Here is a 16723-nt window from a genome sequence, read left to right on the forward strand (position 1 = left end):
GGAACCCTCAACATAGTATATTGGTCCAATTTTTATCTTGGCGGTATATATTTCCAGTATAATTTTAAGGGAGTTCCGTTCTACGGTTACATTTTTCTCTCCACTATTGTAAGGTTTTCGATGACTCCTACACAGTTGTCTGCTGATGGTAGATTCAGTGTCTCTCCATCTTTATTGATCTCTACCAAGAAAACTCTATGAATCCACTACCAGAACGATCGCAGATGGAGAGTGGGGCGTTCTGGGAGAGATGCATCCGTAGGTCGCTATGGGTCGGAAACGACTCGACGGCATGAGACAAGACAAGACGTTTCCCATTCAGCCTTTTGAGCGTTACTCCCAAGAACTTGCATAAACAATTTTTAAGAAATAATGTCACACCATGATAGCACTGTTAGAAAAGCATAGATATTGAACTGTGTTATCTTAGGCATGCAGCCTTTTTTTAAATTTGTGGCCACGGACTGCTGTTTGCTGAATCAATCCAGCTAATTAATATACACATGTGTGTGGTGTGTGTGATCCATCAATCAATCATATTTATGGAGCACTTACTGTGTGCAGAGCAGTGTACTAAGAGCTTGGGAGAATACAGCCCTACAGAGTTGGTAGATATGTTCCCTTCCCATAATGAGCTACGTATATATATTTATCAATAAAGTCATCATTATGTGCAGTAAAAGTTTATCTCCTTATTCTCTTCTAGGAAAACAGTGTCCTTCTCCTCCCGACCTACCGAATGGTCAAGTTCATATAACTGATATACTGTTCGGCTCAGTCATCCACTTCAGCTGTAACGCCGGGTGAGTTGCTAAGTTTACATCCAAATACAGATCAGCAAAGTGAGGGGCGAAACTGGACCCTAACTCAAGAATTTTGGATCTGGCCTAGTGCTGAAGCCTCCTTTAATCTCTTAATGCATCAAAGGAGGCTTTTGGGAGCTTTTATCTGCTCCCACACTGAGTTCACAGTGCCTTGCATGAAATAAGTGCTTAACCAATACCGTTGGGGAGGTGAGGGGGAAGAAAGACATCTTGCAGTTTGGTGCTAAAGGACCTGGGTGACCAATAATCAAGTTGGCATTTTGTAGAATGAACTAAGTAGAGCTGCTGGGATGTCCAGTATGTAGGTTGCCATGTCCAAGAAGAACATAATAGTGATGAAACAGTGATGTTTTTTGGTCCCGTATACTGAATATTCCTTAATGATATTCAGGGAACAAAACCTATTTGTAGGACATCATCATCATCATCATCAAAAGATCAGAAATATTTCATATTAGGAGGTCCTACCGTTTGTTTTGGAGCCTAAAATTTAACCAAAACAAATATTTCATTGTAGTTCTTTCATGTCGAGTATATTCTAGCAACTCAATAAGTGCCTAAATTCTAAGTCTGATTCCATAGCCATTCATTTTCTATTTTTTCAGATCAAAACCATGTTTCAGAGCTATATCCATCTGAGCCTGAATGTAGAGCAAGTCAAACGTATTTCCAGGTTTAGTGTATTTCCATTTTTTTCCAAGGTATTTGTTAAGCACTTACTCTGCGCCAGGTACCGTGCTAAACACTGGGGCAGATTAAGGTTAATCAGTTTGGATGCAGTCCCTGTTCCCCTTAGGACTCATAGTCTAAATAGGAGGGAGTAAAATTTACTCCCCATTTTCAGATGAGGGAACTGAGGCACAGAGAAGTGAAGTGACTTGCCTGAGGTCCCACAGCAGATGAGTAGCAGAGCCGGGATTAAAATCCAGGTCCTCCAACTCCCAAGCTCGTGCTCTTTCCATTAGGCCATGCTGCTCTCACTTTTGGCAGGGAAGGGGAATGCTAAGCCTCTGAGGTTAGCATAAGCTCGAATACAGTGTGCTAAACGTAGGCTAGCTCTTGAATTCTCTCTCTTTTTTTTTTGTTCCCAAAATAAACTCTACTTTTTGTTCAGTTCCCCTCTCCTCGGTATCATCTCTCAGAACTTTGGTGAGATTTGTAGGCCAGGCCCTGCAAGCCGAGCTCATTATAGCCTATGTGGTCTGGGACTTGGAGAGCTGCCATTGCCTAAGCCCTGTGGAGCCTGGCTTGCAGACCACTGGATTCATTGGGCCCCGATGTACTGCTGGGGCTACTGCTCTTGGCCTTGGGTAGCCTGGCCCACATTACGCTGAGTGGCATAGTCCTTCAGAGAGGCAGTGTGGCCTAATGGATAGAGCACAGGCCTGGGAGTCAGAAGGACCTGGGTTCTAATCCTGGCTCTGCCACTTCTCTGCTGTGTGACCTTGGGCAAATCACTTCACCTCTCTGGGCCTCAGTTACCTCCTCTACCAAATAGGAATGAGACTGTGAGCCCCACATGGGAAAGGAATTGGGTCCAACCTGATTTGCTTGTATCCACCCCAGCACTTAGTACGGTGCCTGGCACATAATAGACACTTAAATGCCATCATTATTATTATTACCATTACTTCCTTGTGCCTCAGTTCCCTCATCTGTAAAATGGGGATTAAGACTGTGAACTCCATGTGAGACAAGGACCGTGTCCAACCTGAATTGTTTGTATCCACCACAGCGCTTAGGAGAGTTCCTGGCATGTAGTAAGCACTGAACAAATAGCATAGTTATTATTATTATCATTATTATTTTTATTATAATTATAAACCCTGCCCTTACGCTGGCCATGGACACAGAGAAGACAGTGGCCGGGCAGAAGATATGGATTCGCTGTCCTTCCATTCCCTCTCTCCCTCTTCTCTGGCTTTAATAGAGAATTAGCATGGCCTGGTGGAAAGAGCGTAGGCCTGGGAGTCAGAGGACTTGGGTTCTAATCCCAGCCCTGCCACTTGTCTGCTGTGTGATCTTAAGCAAGTCACTTCACTTCTTTTCTCCCTGACTAGATTTGCAGTGGACAGGGGATGTGTCTACCAATTCTGTTATATTCTCCCAGTGCTTAGTACAGTGCTTGGCCTATAGTAAGAACTGAATAAATATTATTATCATCATTATTATTAATTGTTGTTGTCATTTGTCTTTCTCCCCACTGCCTTCAGCTCCCTCCCTGTGGCTCCCTCTATCCCAACTCTATCCTGCCTAAATCAATGAGAATTCTCTTGTCCTGAGCAGGGGTGGTCTTGAAATCTACATAAAACAGCCTGGGACTACTGGGAAATTCCAACATCTTCCCATTAAAGGCTGCTAGAGGAGACCTTTGTGTCTCAGCTAGGCAGCAATGAGTTCATTCAGTCGTATTTATTGAGCGCTTACTGTGTGCAGAGAGTTGTACTCACTTGAAAACATTTCCTTTGTATATATTGCCTTCCTTTCTGAAGAGCAGGCAAAAAAAAAATCCATATGTTGGCAGGAAAAATAAAGCAAAAAACCCATAAAATACTGTGAGATGATGATGTTTCTAAACTTCTGAATGAAATCAGGAAGTATTTTATCCCCCTCCCCTCTTTCTCCTTTCCCTCTCAGGTACAAATTGATTGGGGATCATTCCAGCACCTGTGAGTTAGTTGACAACAAGCTGGCCTGGAGTAATTCACATCCAGAATGTGCACGTAAGAGAGTAACAGAAACAATTAATTGTGTTTTGAGTAGATTTTTAAAAAAATGGTATTTTAGTGCTTACTATGTGTCAGACACTGTACTAAGCACTAGGGTAAATATAAGATTTTACCTGGTCCATGTCCCACATGGGGCTCATAGTTTTAATTCCCATTTTACAGAAGAGGTAAGAGATCCACAGAGAAGTTAAGCGACTTTCCCAAGGTCATATGGCAAACAAGTGGTGAAGCCAGGATTAAAACCCAGATCCTCTGATTCCCGAGCCCATGCTCTTTTTGCTTGGCCATGCTGCTCCTAAGCCCTTGGGGAGAGTAAAAAGAATGATCAGACATGGAACCTGCCCTCAAGGAGTTTACAGTCTAGCAGGGGAGATCGACTCTAAGAAATTACAGATTGGAAGCTGTAATTGAGTATACAGATATGCATACAGGTGCTCTGGGGAGGGTGGGGGATGAATACCCAAGTGCTTAGATGACATGGAAGTGCTAACGTGCCAGTTGGAAGGATATAAGATGGAAACAGCATGGTTTAGTGGATAAAGCATGGGCTGGGAGTCAGAAGACCTGGGTTCTAATCCTGGCTCCGTCACATGTCAGCTGGGTGACCTTGGGCAAATCACCTAACTTCCCTGTGCCTCTGTTACCTCATCTGAAAAAGGATAAAAAGTGTGAGCCCCATGTGGGACAGGGGCTGTGCCCAACCTGATTAACTTGTATCTACCCCAGTGCTTAGAAGAGTGCTTGGCACATAGTTAGCGTTTTAATAAGTACCATACTTATTATTATGATTATTATTAGAACTTTCTAATCAGGGAAAGCTACCTGCAGGAGATGTTATTTCAGGAGGTATTTGAAGATGGGGAGAGCAGCTGTCTACCTGATGGGAAGAAAGAGAAAGTTCCAGACAGGGGGAGATGGCTGGCCGGGGAGAGGACAAAATGGCAATCTGAGATGTCTTGGGTGAAGAGAATGGACGTGTGGGAAGGAAAGTATTTTAAGTGATTGAGTGTTTTAATTCGATAGGAGTTTCTGCTTGATGCAGAGAGGAATGGGCAGCCATTGGAGTTGTTTGAGGAGTGGGGAGGCATGTACAGAATGATGTTTTGGGAAAATGGTCTGGGCAGTAGAATGAAATATGGATTGGAGAGAAGAGAGACTAGAAGCAGGGAAGACGGTGAGGAGACTGATGGAGTAATCAAGCCAGGATAAGACAAGTGCCAGGGTTGGGATCTGAAGAGAGAGGTTTCTGGTCAAAGTCAACTTGAGCAAATGAACGGAGGATGGATGGAGGAAATGTGGGGCAGGAGAGATCAAGTATCTTAAAATCAAGAGCTGTTTTCAAGTTTATGGGTCCATCTGATCTTTGATCTAGGAGTAGAGGATAAAGCAAGCCCCAAAACTGCGGGTCCACTTTTGGAATCTCTGAGAATGCATATCCTACTTTGAGCAACTCCAGAATCTTTTTGAGAATTCATAATCTATTTTGATTTTTTTTTAAAAACCTTTTCATTACCCGTGCTTGTGTTCAAGTTGATTTGAAATTCTTTCCTTTAGCCATTTTGTGCCCTTCACCTCCAAATATTGCCAACGGATTGTGGCAGCCGAATGAAAATGATGAGTATCCAGTTGGAGCATCAGTGCCTTATACCTGTGACAGAGGTTTCTCACTTGTTGGAAACAAAGATCTTGTTTGTGGCAGTGATGGAACCTGGAACAGCCCTCCCCCAGAATGTAAAGGTGAATAGCTGCCTATGGGCAATACCATTGATTGAGATGTGTGTAATGCGTTGCAGAGGGGAAGAGTTAGCTGTGTATATCTGTAATGAATTACTTTCATTCATTCAATAGTATTTACTGAGCGCTTACTATATGCAGAACACTATACTAAGCGCTTGGAATGTACAAATCGGCAACAGATAGAGACAGTCCCTGCCCTTTGATGGGCTTACAGTCTAATCAGAGGAGACAGACAAGAACAATGGCAATAAATAGAATCAAGATATCAAGGATCAAGTAATAGAATTACTTACTGTTCACTTTATTTGGGATTGGGAGGTGGTAGTGACAGGAGACAGTTTGTTAGAATGAGTTGAAATGACAAAAAAAATTAAATTTCAGCAATAAAGAAAATTGAATTATCAGTAGAGAGAAGCAGCATGGCTGAGAAGCAGCATGGCTTAGTGGAAAGAGCCCGGGCTTTGGAGTCAGAGGTAATGAGTTTGAATCCCGACTCTGCTACTTGTCAGCTGTGTGACTGTGGGCAAGTCACTTAACTTCTCGGTGCCTCAGTTACCTCATCTGTAAAATGGGGATTAACTGTGAGCCTCATGTGGGGCAACCTGATTACCCTGTATCTACCCCAGTGCTTAGAACAGCGCTCTGAACATAGTAAGTGCTTAACAAATACCAACATTATTATTATTATTAGAGACAGTCATGCAGATAAAAATATTTTGGTATATATGGTATAATAAAACATATTATACCTAGCAAATGAAGGTGGGCTCTTGTTTCTCCAATGGCTCATTTTTGGAATGTCATTTTCTCCCAAGTGCTTAGTACAGTGCTCTGCACCCAGAAAGCGCTCAATAAGTATGGTTTATTTCCTATCAATTGAGTTCCATTCGACAGCTGTGTTGTGGATATCTCTCAGATATGGAAAGATAATTGTAAAGAAACACCGTATACTGTCTCCTTTTTCCTTTACTCCTTCCCCAGTACATAATTTTGTTTTATGTTTTTTGTTTTCTTTTTCCAGTTGTTTCCTGTGAAAATCCAGTAGTCGAAAATGGAATTCCGGTTAATCCATCAAGACCACCTTATTCATATAAAGCTACACTAATCTTTAGTTGTAAATCTGGATTCACCTTGGAAGGGAGTGCAAAAATCACTTGTGAATCTAACAGCACATGGACCCCTGATCCTCCAAAATGTCTCAAAATGGGTAAATGTTGGGAAAATTGGGGCTTTATGTTTGCACTGCTTTTAAGATCTTTGTATTGTAAATGTAAAGGGTTTTTTTCCAGAGATATTATTATGCATCAACCACTGTTCTAAGCACTAGGGTAGATACAAGCTAATCAAGCTAATTTTACAGTTGAGGGAACTGAGGCACAGAGAAGTGATGTGACTTGCCCAATTCATTCATTCAATCGTATTTACTGGGTGTTTACTCTATGCAGAGCACTGTACTAAGAGCTTGGGAGAGTAGAGTACAGTAATAAACAGATTCCCTGCCCACAGTGAGTTTACAGTCCTAGAGGGGGAGACAGACATTAATATAAAGAAATAAATTACAGACAATATAAACAAATTATAGACATTGCCCAAGGTCACACACGTGTTCAAAGTTCTATTACTGTCTCTATTTTTGAAGTTATGCTCTTTGTGCCTTTCTGTATTTCATCTGATTTGAATTGAGATCCTAAGGAAAATCAGGAAGTAGGTGTAAAAATAAATCGTCAAGTTCAAGTCTGCCTACATTCAAAGATTTTGTAATTGGGTATTTTATGAGCACTTGTATTTTCCTTGGAAGCTTAGGCTAATCCATGTTGAAAACAGATATTTGTAAATTTGTGGTTTGTCAAAGTGGAGAGCAGTGAGTAACTAGGACAAGAAAGGGAGGGCGTGACCCTATGAATCATGGGCTCTTGGAAGATTGGGAGCGGTGACGAAAGTGTGGCCATGGGCTGAAGAGCTTTGAAGGCCCTTTGAATTCAAAGTTGGATTTTTTACATTGAAAAATTGAGATCAATCAGTTCTTAGTGAACACTGTACTAAGCACTGGGGAAAAGGCAAAGAATTGAGTAGACATGACCCCTGCCCCTAACGAGTTTTCAATGCACTGTAAATTAAAATAGTTTACAGATGGCAGGAAGTAATACAGTATAGAGAGATGTACACACGTGGTAGAGCCTAGTTGGTACAGAGTCAATTGTATTGCATTATTGTATCTAAGACTGTGAGCCCCTTGTGGGACAGGGACTGTGTCCAACCTGATTAGCTTGTACCTGCCCCAGTGCTTAGAACAGTGCTTGACCCTTAGTAAGCACTTAACAAATAATATTACTTATTGAGTGCTCACACATTCCCTGCCCAAAATGAAGTTCTGAAATGCCAATTGAGGATATATATTGGGGAGATTATAAATTAATCAGCGAAGGCCTCCTGGAGGGGGATGTAAACTCAGAAAGTCTTGAAAAATGGGGTGAGCGGTGGTCTATTGAGTGCAAAGTGGGGGAGAGAGCTCAAGGCAGGGGAGGGATCTGAGCAAGAGATGGGAGAGATTAGAATGAGGTACTGTGAAAAGGTAAGCTTGAGGGGGAATGAAGCAGGCAAGTGAGATGGAGCAGGTGAAAAGAATGGACATGTGGGAAGAAGAGGGATGATTGAGGGTCTTAAGTTGAGGGTCAGGAGTTTCTGCTTGATGTAGAAAGGAATGGGCAGCCACTGGGATATGTTGAGGAGTGGGAAGAGGTGTGCAGAAGGGTGTTTTAGAAACTTGTCTGGTAACAGAAGGAACTATGGATTGGAAAAAGACACTGGAAGCTGGAGGTCGGTGAGGAGGCTGACAAGGTAGTCAAGCCAGGATACAGTATGTTTCAGTGTAACGATCTGAAGAGGGAGGTGTCAAGCAAAGCTTGAGGAGGTTGACTTAAAATGGATTGAGGGAAGATGGGACAGGAGAGATCAGGACTGTTTTCAGGTATTTGTGCATAACTGATCTTTGCTTTAGGTTTAAAGGGTAAGCCAAACCCCCAAATTGCAACTCTATTTTTTGAATTATTTATTTGGTAATTTGTAATTTAGTTAAATTTTTAAACTGCATCACCACCCCCTGCTTGTTTGCAAATTGACTTGGTCATTTTCTTTAGCCATTTTGTGCCCTCCACCTCCAAATATTACCCATGGAACATGGCAACGAAATAGAAGTGAAGAGTTTGTACCTGGAGCATTGGTGTCTTATACCTGTGAGAAAGGTTTCTCACTTATTGGAAACAGAGATCTTGTGTGTGGAGATGTTGGAAGTTGGAGTGGCCCTCCCCCAGAATGTAAAGGTGAATAGCTAACATGATAGGAGTGGAATGGGTAACAGAGGGAAGAGTAATGACGCTGTAATGTCTGTAATGAGGTACTTCAATCAATCAATCAATCAATCAATCAATCAATGGTATTTATTGAGGGTTTACTGTGTGTGGAGCAATTTACTAGGCACTTAGGAGAGTACAATGATAATGTAACAGAGATGGGAGATACATTCCCTGCTTACATAATGTTCACTTGAACTATTTGGGGGTGAGAGTAACAGTAGGGAAACATTTTGTTAGTAGGAGTTGAAATGATAAAGAAATGAAAACTACTCAATAAAATCAGTAAAGCTGAATTCTTGGTGGATTCAAAGTAGAGATGGCCTTTGAGGTGAATGAAAAATATTAAAAAGCCTGAATTCTCTTCATCACTGGAAGCATTAGCACTCTCTTGCTATCTTCTTCAATCAAGCAATCGTATTTATTGAGTGGTTACTGTGTATAGAACACTGTACTAAATGCTTAGGAGAGGACAGTACAACAGAGTAGGTAGACACATTCCCTGCCGACAGTGGAAGTTCTGAAGTGCCAATTGTGAAGGATGTAAGTGGGGGATTCGAAATTAATTTGAGGAGAGGAAGGCCTCCTGGAGGGGATGTGAATTCAGAAGTCTTTGAAGCTGGGGAGAGCAGTGGTCTGTCTTTCAACTGAGAAGAGGGAGAGTTTCAGGTAGGGGAGGGGTCTGAGCAAGAGGTGGGAGGGACTAGAATGAAGTACTGTGAATAGGTTAGCTTGAGGAGATTTCAAACAGTCAAGCTGAGATGCAGTGGGTGAAAAGAATGAACTGGTAGGAGGGAAAATGATGATTGAGTGTTTTAACCAAGGTTCAGGAGTTTCTGCTGGATGTGGAGAGGAATGGGCAGCCATTGGAGTATGTTGAGGAGTAGGGAGATGTGCGCAGAATAACCTTTTAGGGAAATTTCTGGCAGCAGAATGAAATATGGATTGGAGAGGAGAGACTGGAGGCCGGATGTTGGGGAGGAGACTGACATGCGGTAGTCCACCCAGGATAAAAGAGGTTCCAGTGTAGAGATCTGAATAGGTAGGTGACAGGGTCAGAACAAAACATGAGGATGTTGACTTAAGCTGGATTGGGGGAAGATGAGACAGAAGGGGAGATCAGGTCTGTTTTCAGGTATTTGTGCATAAGTGATCTTTGCTCCAGATGTAGCGGGTAAATCAAACCCCCAGATTGCAATTCTGATTTTTTCCAATTTCTTTGATAATTTGTGATATAGTGAGTAAATCAAACCCCTAAATTGCAACTCTGATTTTTTCAAATTTCATTGATGATCTGTGATTCAATTCAAATTTTTAAACTGTTCACCATCCCATGCTTGACTTGGTCATTTTCTTTAGCCATTTTGTGCCCTCCACCTCCAAATATTGTCCATGGAACATGGCAACGAAAAAAAAGTGAAGAGTTTGTACCTGGAGCATCGGTGTCTTATACCTGTGAGAAAGGTTTCTCACTTATTGGAAACAGAGATCTTGTTTGTGAAGATGTTGGAAGCTGGAGTGGCCCTCCCCCAGGATGTAAAGGTGATTAGCTAGCAGCATAGGAGTGGAATTTGGTGCAGAGGGGAAGAGTAATGAGATTGTCATGTCTGTAATGAGGTACTTCAGTCAGTGAATAAATCAATCAGTGGTATCGTGTGCTTACTGTTTGCAGAGCACTGTACTAAGCCCTTTTGGGGGGGTACAACAATAACAATATAACAAATTGGTAGACACGATCCCCTTCTACTTAGTGCTCACTTGAACTATTTGAAGGTGAGTGACGAGGGAAACATCTTTTAGGGTGAGTTGAAATGTTGAAGAAATTGCAACTAAGCAAAAAATCAATAAAGCTGAATATTTGGTGAATTCAAAGTAGAGATGGCCTTAGAAATGAATGAAAAATATTAAAAAGCCTGAATTCTCTTTATCATAGGAAGCAATAACAATCTGTTGCTCTCCTTTTCAACCAGTCATATTTACTGAGTGGTTACTGTGTGCAGAGCACTGTACTACGTGCTTGGGAGAGTACAGTACAACAGAGTTGGTAGACACGTTCCCTCCCTACACTGGAAGTTATGAAATGCCAGTTGTGGAGGATATAAAGTGGGGGATTAGAAATGAACTGGGGAAGGCCTTCTGGAGGGGATATAAATTCAGAAGGTCTTTGATGATAGGGAGAGGAGTGGCCTGTCTGTTGAGCCGAAGAGGGAGAGTTTCAGGTGTGCGGAGGGATCTGAGAAGTTGATGGGAGAGGCTAGAAGAGAGCTAAGAATGAGGTATTGTGAATAGGTTAGCTTGAGGGGGAATGAAGCAGGTAAGCTGAAATATAGTGGGTGAAAAGAATGGACATTTAGGAGCGAGAGTGATGATTCAGTGTCTTAACTGAGGCTCAGGAGTTTCTGCTTGATGTGGAGAGGAATAGGCAACCACTGAAGTATGTTGTGGAGTGGGGAGACGTGTGCAGAATGACTTTTTAGGGAAATATCTGGCTGCAGAATGAAATATGGATTGGAGAGGCGAGACTGGAGGCCAGAGGTCAGTGAGGAGGCTGACCCTCTAGTTAAACCAGGATAAAAGATGTTCTAGTGTAGCAATCTGAAGAGGAAGGTGTCATGGTCAAAGAAAAACTTGAAGATGTTGCCTTAGGGTGGATTGGGAGATGACGGGATAGAATGAAACAGTGTAGCTTCGTGGATAGAGCATGGGTCTGGGAGTCAAGACTCTGTCATTTGTCAGCTGTGTGACCTTGGTCAAGTCACCACACTTCTCTGGGCCTCTGTTACCTCATCTGTAGAATGGGGATTAAAACTGTGAACTCCATGTGGAACAGGGACTGTGTTCAACCTATTTAGCTTGTATCTATGCCTGGCACATAGTAAGCACTTAATAATGCCATAAAAAAGGAGAGATTGGGACTATATTCAGGTATTTGTGCATACCTGATCTTTGCTCTAGGTGTAGAAGGTAAACTAAACCTAAAAATTGCCACTCTATTTTTTAAATTTCTCTGATAATTTGTAATTTAGTTTTTTTAAAACTGTATCACCATCCCATGTTTGTTTTCAAGTCATCCAATCAAACGATCGTATTTATTTAGTACTTACGGTGTGCAGAGCGCTGTACTAAATGCTTGAAAGAGAATAATAGAATAGAGTTGGCAGACCCATTCCCTGCCCACAATGAGCTTGCAGTCTAGAGGGGGAGACAGACATTTATATAAAAAAATTGTGGATACGTACACATGTGCTGTGGGGCTGAGGGTGGGTAAAAAAGGATGCAAATCCAAGTGAAAGGTTGATGAGAAAAGGATTGGGAGAAGAGGAGATGAGGGCTTAGTTGGAGATGGCCTCTTGGAGGAGACGTGCTTTCTATAAGGCTTTGAAGGTGGGGAGAGTTACATCTGTCTGAAATGAAGAGGGAGGTCATTCCAGGCCAGATGCGGGATGTGGATGAGGGATCAGCGGCGAGATAGAAGAGAATGAAGTGCTGTGGGTAAGTTGGCATTAGAGGAGTGAAGTGTGTGGGCTTGGGTTCTAGCAGGAAATCAGAGAATGAGGTAATAATAATAACGTTGGTATTTGATAAGCACTTACTATATGCAGAGCACTGTTCTAAGCGCTGGGGTAGATACAGGGTAATCAGGTTGTCCCACGTGAGGCTTACAGTCTTAATCCCCATTTTACGGATGAGGGAACTGAGGCCCAGAGAAGTTGTGACTTGCCCATAGTCACACAGCTGACAAGTGGGAGAGCCTGGATTCAAACCCATGACCTCGGACTCCCAAGCCCGGGCTCTTTCCACTGAGCCATGCTGCTTCTCTGATGGGGTTAGGGGATTGAGTGCTTTAAAGCCATTGATAAAGAGTTTCAGTTTGATGCAGAGGTGGATGGGCAACACTGGAGTTTCTTGAGAGTGGAAAAACATGTACTAAATGGTTTTGTAGAAAAATGAACCAGGGAGCCTAATGAAGTGGGGAGAGGCAAGGAGGTCGGCAAGGAGGCTGATGCAGTAATCAAGATGGGACAGGATAAGTATTTGGATGAATATGGTAGTAGTTTGGATGGAGAGGAAAAGGTGGATTTTAGTGATGTAAAGGTTTAAACCAACAGGATTTGGTGACAGAATGAATATGTGAGTAGAATGAAAGAGATGACTTGAGGATAATACCAGATTTATGGGCTTGTGAGACAGTTTGCTGTCCCCAGGGATGGGAAAGTCAGAGGGATGACAGGGTTTTGGTGGGAAGATGAAGAGTTCTGTTTTGGATATGTTCATTTTGAAGTGTTGGCAGGTCAGCCAGTAGAGTTGTCCTGAAGGCAGGAGGAAATGTGAGACAGCAGATGTAGATTTGGGAATCATCCTCGTGAAGATGATAATCAGTCAATCATATTTATTGAGTATTTACTGCTCATTCATTCAATCATATTTTTTGAGTGCTTACTGTGTGCAGGGCACTGTACTAAGCACTTGGGAGAGTACAGTGTAACAACAAACAGGCACATTACCTGTCCACAATGAGCTCTCTGTATTAAGTGCTTGAAGTTGAAGCCAGGGGAACAAAGGAGTTCTCCAAGGGAGTGGGTATAGATGGAGAAGAGAACTGAACTGAGCCTTGAAGAACTCCCACAATTAGGGAGTGGGAGGCAGAGGAGGAGCCCCCGAAAGGGATTGAGAATGAACGACCAGAGAGATAGGAGGAGAACCAGGAGAGAAACAAGAATTATTTTTTCTGACTACGTAATAGCAGGTAAAACTTAGGGTGAAATGGGGAAGTAGAGAAAAAATACAAGAAAAGAGAAACTTTGCCTAATTCATGTTGAGTTCTTGTCGATTTTTAGTTTAAAATCATGGAGAGCAGTTTGTAACTGGACAGAGATAAGGAGGGACTGGCCCTCTGGATGGTGTGATCTGTGAACGCTTTAGAGTTGATGAAACTTTCTGCATATTTATATCCTTATTCATTTTTCCATGAAATTTCCATTGAGTTCATCAGGAATATAACTCCGAGGACCGGATAAGAAGTGGTGAGAAGAGGTCAAGAGGAAAAGGAGAATCTGGAATCTGCAGCGCTCATTGTTTGTTAGCTTCTGGTTAGGACATGTTAACTCTGAGAGAGCATTCAGCCCCCAATACCAGTTCTGAGCACGGATCTGGGAGTCAGAAGAAGCTCAGTTCTAATCTGTGTTGCTTCATTCAGTCATATTTATTGAGTGCTTACTGTGTGCAGAGCACTGTGCTAAGTGCTTAGAAAGTACAATACAGCAAAAAAGAGAGACAATCCCTCCCCACAACGAGCTCACAGTCTTAGGCAGAGGGGTTGCGGGGAGAGAGAGAGACAGACACCAATTTATATTGGTATCAATATAAATAAATGAAATTATAAAATTATAGATATATACATCTATACATAAGTGCTGTGGGGTGGGGGGGCGGAGGTGGGGAGAGCAAAGGGAGTGAGTGACTTGTTTTCTGTGTGACCTTGGATAAGTCACTTCACTTCTCTGTGCCTCTGTTACCTTATCTGTAAAATGGGGATTAATAATAATGATAATGTTGGTATTTGTTAAGCGCTTACTATGTGCAGAGCACTGTTCTAAGCATGGGGGTAGATACAGGGTAATCAGGTTGTCCCATGTGAGGCTCACAGTTAATTCCATTTTACAGATGAGGTAAATGAGGCCCAGAGAAGTTAAGTGACTTGCCCACAGTCACACAGCTGACAAGTGGCGGAGCCGGGATTCAAACCCATGACCTCTGACTCCCAAGCCCAGGCTCTTTCCACTGAGCCATGCTGCTTCTTTAATAATAATGGTCTTTGTTAAGTGCTTACTATGTGCAAAGCACTGTTCTAAGCACTGGGGGGATACAAGGTGATCAGGTTGTCCCATGTGGGGCTCAAAGTCTTAATCCCCATTTTACAGATGAGGGAACTGAGGCCCAGAAAAGTTAAGTGAGTTGCCTAAAGTCACACAGCTGACAAGTGGTGGATCAGGGATTTGAACCCATGACCTCTGACTCCCAAGCCCGTGCTCTTGCCACTGAGCCACGCTGTGAGCCCCTTGGGGACATGAACGGTGTCCACTCTGATTAGTGTGTATCTATTCCACTACTTAATACAGTGCCTGGAACATAGTAAGTACTTAACAAATACCATAAAAAAACAACTGACCAAAAAAACACGGAGGCAGTGTCAGGTGAAGCCAAGGTTGGATAATGTTCCTATAACTTTTTTGGTATATGTCAAAAAACATTATAGCTAACATCTTATAATTTTCTCCAAGGGCTCATTATTGTAACTTCATTCAAGATTCATTTTAACTGTATTTTAGACATATCTCAAATATGGAAAGAAAATTGAAAAGAAACACTATCTTTTAAAAATGCAATAATTGGAGGTAATCTCCTTCCTCCTTTATTCTTCCCCCATCACATCATATTCTTAATTTTTTTTTCTAGGTTTCTGTGAAAATCCAGAAGTCAAAAATGGACGTGTGGTTGAGTCGTCACAATCACCACCCTATTTGTATCAAACCACACTACAATTTAGATGCAACCCGGGATTCACCATGGAAGGGAATCCAAATATTAAATGTGAATCTAACGGCACCTGGATCCCTCCCCCTCCAGTCTGTCACAGTAAGGACAAATTTTGGGAAAAAATGCTGCTATATATTTGTATGGCTTTTAAAATTTCCGTGTTGTAAATACGAAGGTAATTTGTGTGGCAATACGTGTTCCCGGTTTCATTACTGTCTCTATTTCTAAAGATGTGCTCTCCATATCTTTCTGTATTTTTTCCTGTCTGAATCGAGACCCTAAGGAAAACCAGGCAGTAAGTCTGAAATGACATTTAATCAAACTGCCTCCAATCGAAACCTTTCGTTGATAGATGGTCGGTAGGGAAACTGATGATTTTATGTTGAGTTCGATACTTGTCGATTCTTAATTTAAAACTGTGAGGAGCAGCTAATAATTGAACAAAGATATGGAGGGATTGGCACTGTGAGTGGTACAGTCTGTGAAAATTAGATCCTCATTTTTTCATGAATTTTCCACTGGGCCACTCAGAAATATAACCCAAAGACAGGAAAAGGAGTGGTGAGAGGAAGTCAAGAGGAAAAGGAGAATCTGCAGCTCTCGCTCTCTGTTAGCTTCTGATTAGGACATCATAACTCTGAGAGAGCATTCAACCCCCAATCCCAATTCCTTGCCAGATCACCAAGACACTTGCTTGTACCTCATTTTCTTACCTGGCATGAAGATGGGCATTACCCAAAGAGAAAGAAAGACATGGCTCTGTGCTCCACAGCATTCTGCTACCATTTAGTAAATGATACTAATTAGGGTATTCATTAAGCACTAACTCTGCGTCAAAAACTGTCCTAAGCCCTGGGGTAGATCCAAATCAATCAGACTGGACACAGGCCCTGTTCCATATAGGGCTCACAGTCCAAGTAGGAGATATTGAACCCCCATTTTACAGATGAGGAAACTGAGGCAAGTGAAGTGACTTGCCCAAGGTCACACAGCAGGCAGTTGATGGAGCCCAGATTAGATCCCAGGTCCTCTGTTTCCCAGGTCCATGCTCTTTCCACTAAGCCACGCTGCTTCCGTTTACAGACAAGAGTGGCCCTGCGTAATGCTTGACTTCCTCTCCCTTCCCTGCTCTTTTGCCAAAGGAAGAGGGATCATGCAGGCACTCGATTAAGACTAGAACTGAATCTTCAAACATCAAGTCAGGGTTCTAGCTCTGGACTATGAATTTGGTTTCGTTTTCGCTAAGGGTACCATTAAGGAAGCACTTCAGTTCCTGTAAAAGCAGCATGGCTTTGTGGATGGAGCCCAGGCCTGGGAGTCAGAATCCTTCTGGGTTCTAATCTCAGATCCTCCACATGTTTGCTGTGTGATCTAGGGCAAGTCACTTCACTTCTCTGGGTCTCAGTTCCCTCATCTGTTAAATGGGGATTAAGAATATAAGCCCCATGTGGGATATGGACTGTGTGCAACCTAATTAGATTGTATCTACTCCAGCACTTAGAGCAGTGCTTGGCACATAGTAAGCACTTAAGTGCTATTATTGTTA

The 16723-nt window shown here is 42.4% G+C and overlaps 1 protein-coding gene across 4 annotated transcripts in view; it reads left to right on the forward strand.

Moving 5' to 3' along the window:
• LOC100075257 (complement decay-accelerating factor) overlaps positions 1 to 16723 on the forward strand; it is a 51753-nt gene that overhangs the window by 16619 nt on the left and 18411 nt on the right. For 2 of the 4 annotated variants that reach the window (XM_029068189.2, XM_039912474.1), the window contains exons 4-10: positions 707 to 803; positions 3462 to 3547; positions 5108 to 5290; positions 6312 to 6497; positions 8428 to 8610; positions 10000 to 10182; positions 15097 to 15276. In XM_029068189.2, the coding sequence (XP_028924022.2) occupies positions 707 to 803; positions 3462 to 3547; positions 5108 to 5290; positions 6312 to 6497; positions 8428 to 8610; positions 10000 to 10182; positions 15097 to 15276 (1098 nt within the window). The remainder of the gene's footprint in view (positions 1 to 706; positions 804 to 3461; positions 3548 to 5107; positions 5291 to 6311; positions 6498 to 8427; positions 8611 to 9999; positions 10183 to 15096; positions 15277 to 16723) is intronic. The other 2 variants (XM_039912475.1, XM_039912476.1) reach the window with 2 other exon arrangements.

Source organism: Ornithorhynchus anatinus, chromosome 7 (assembly GCF_004115215.2).
Source record: "Ornithorhynchus anatinus isolate Pmale09 chromosome 7, mOrnAna1.pri.v4, whole genome shotgun sequence".
Taxonomy (NCBI): domain Eukaryota; kingdom Metazoa; phylum Chordata; class Mammalia; order Monotremata; family Ornithorhynchidae; genus Ornithorhynchus; species Ornithorhynchus anatinus.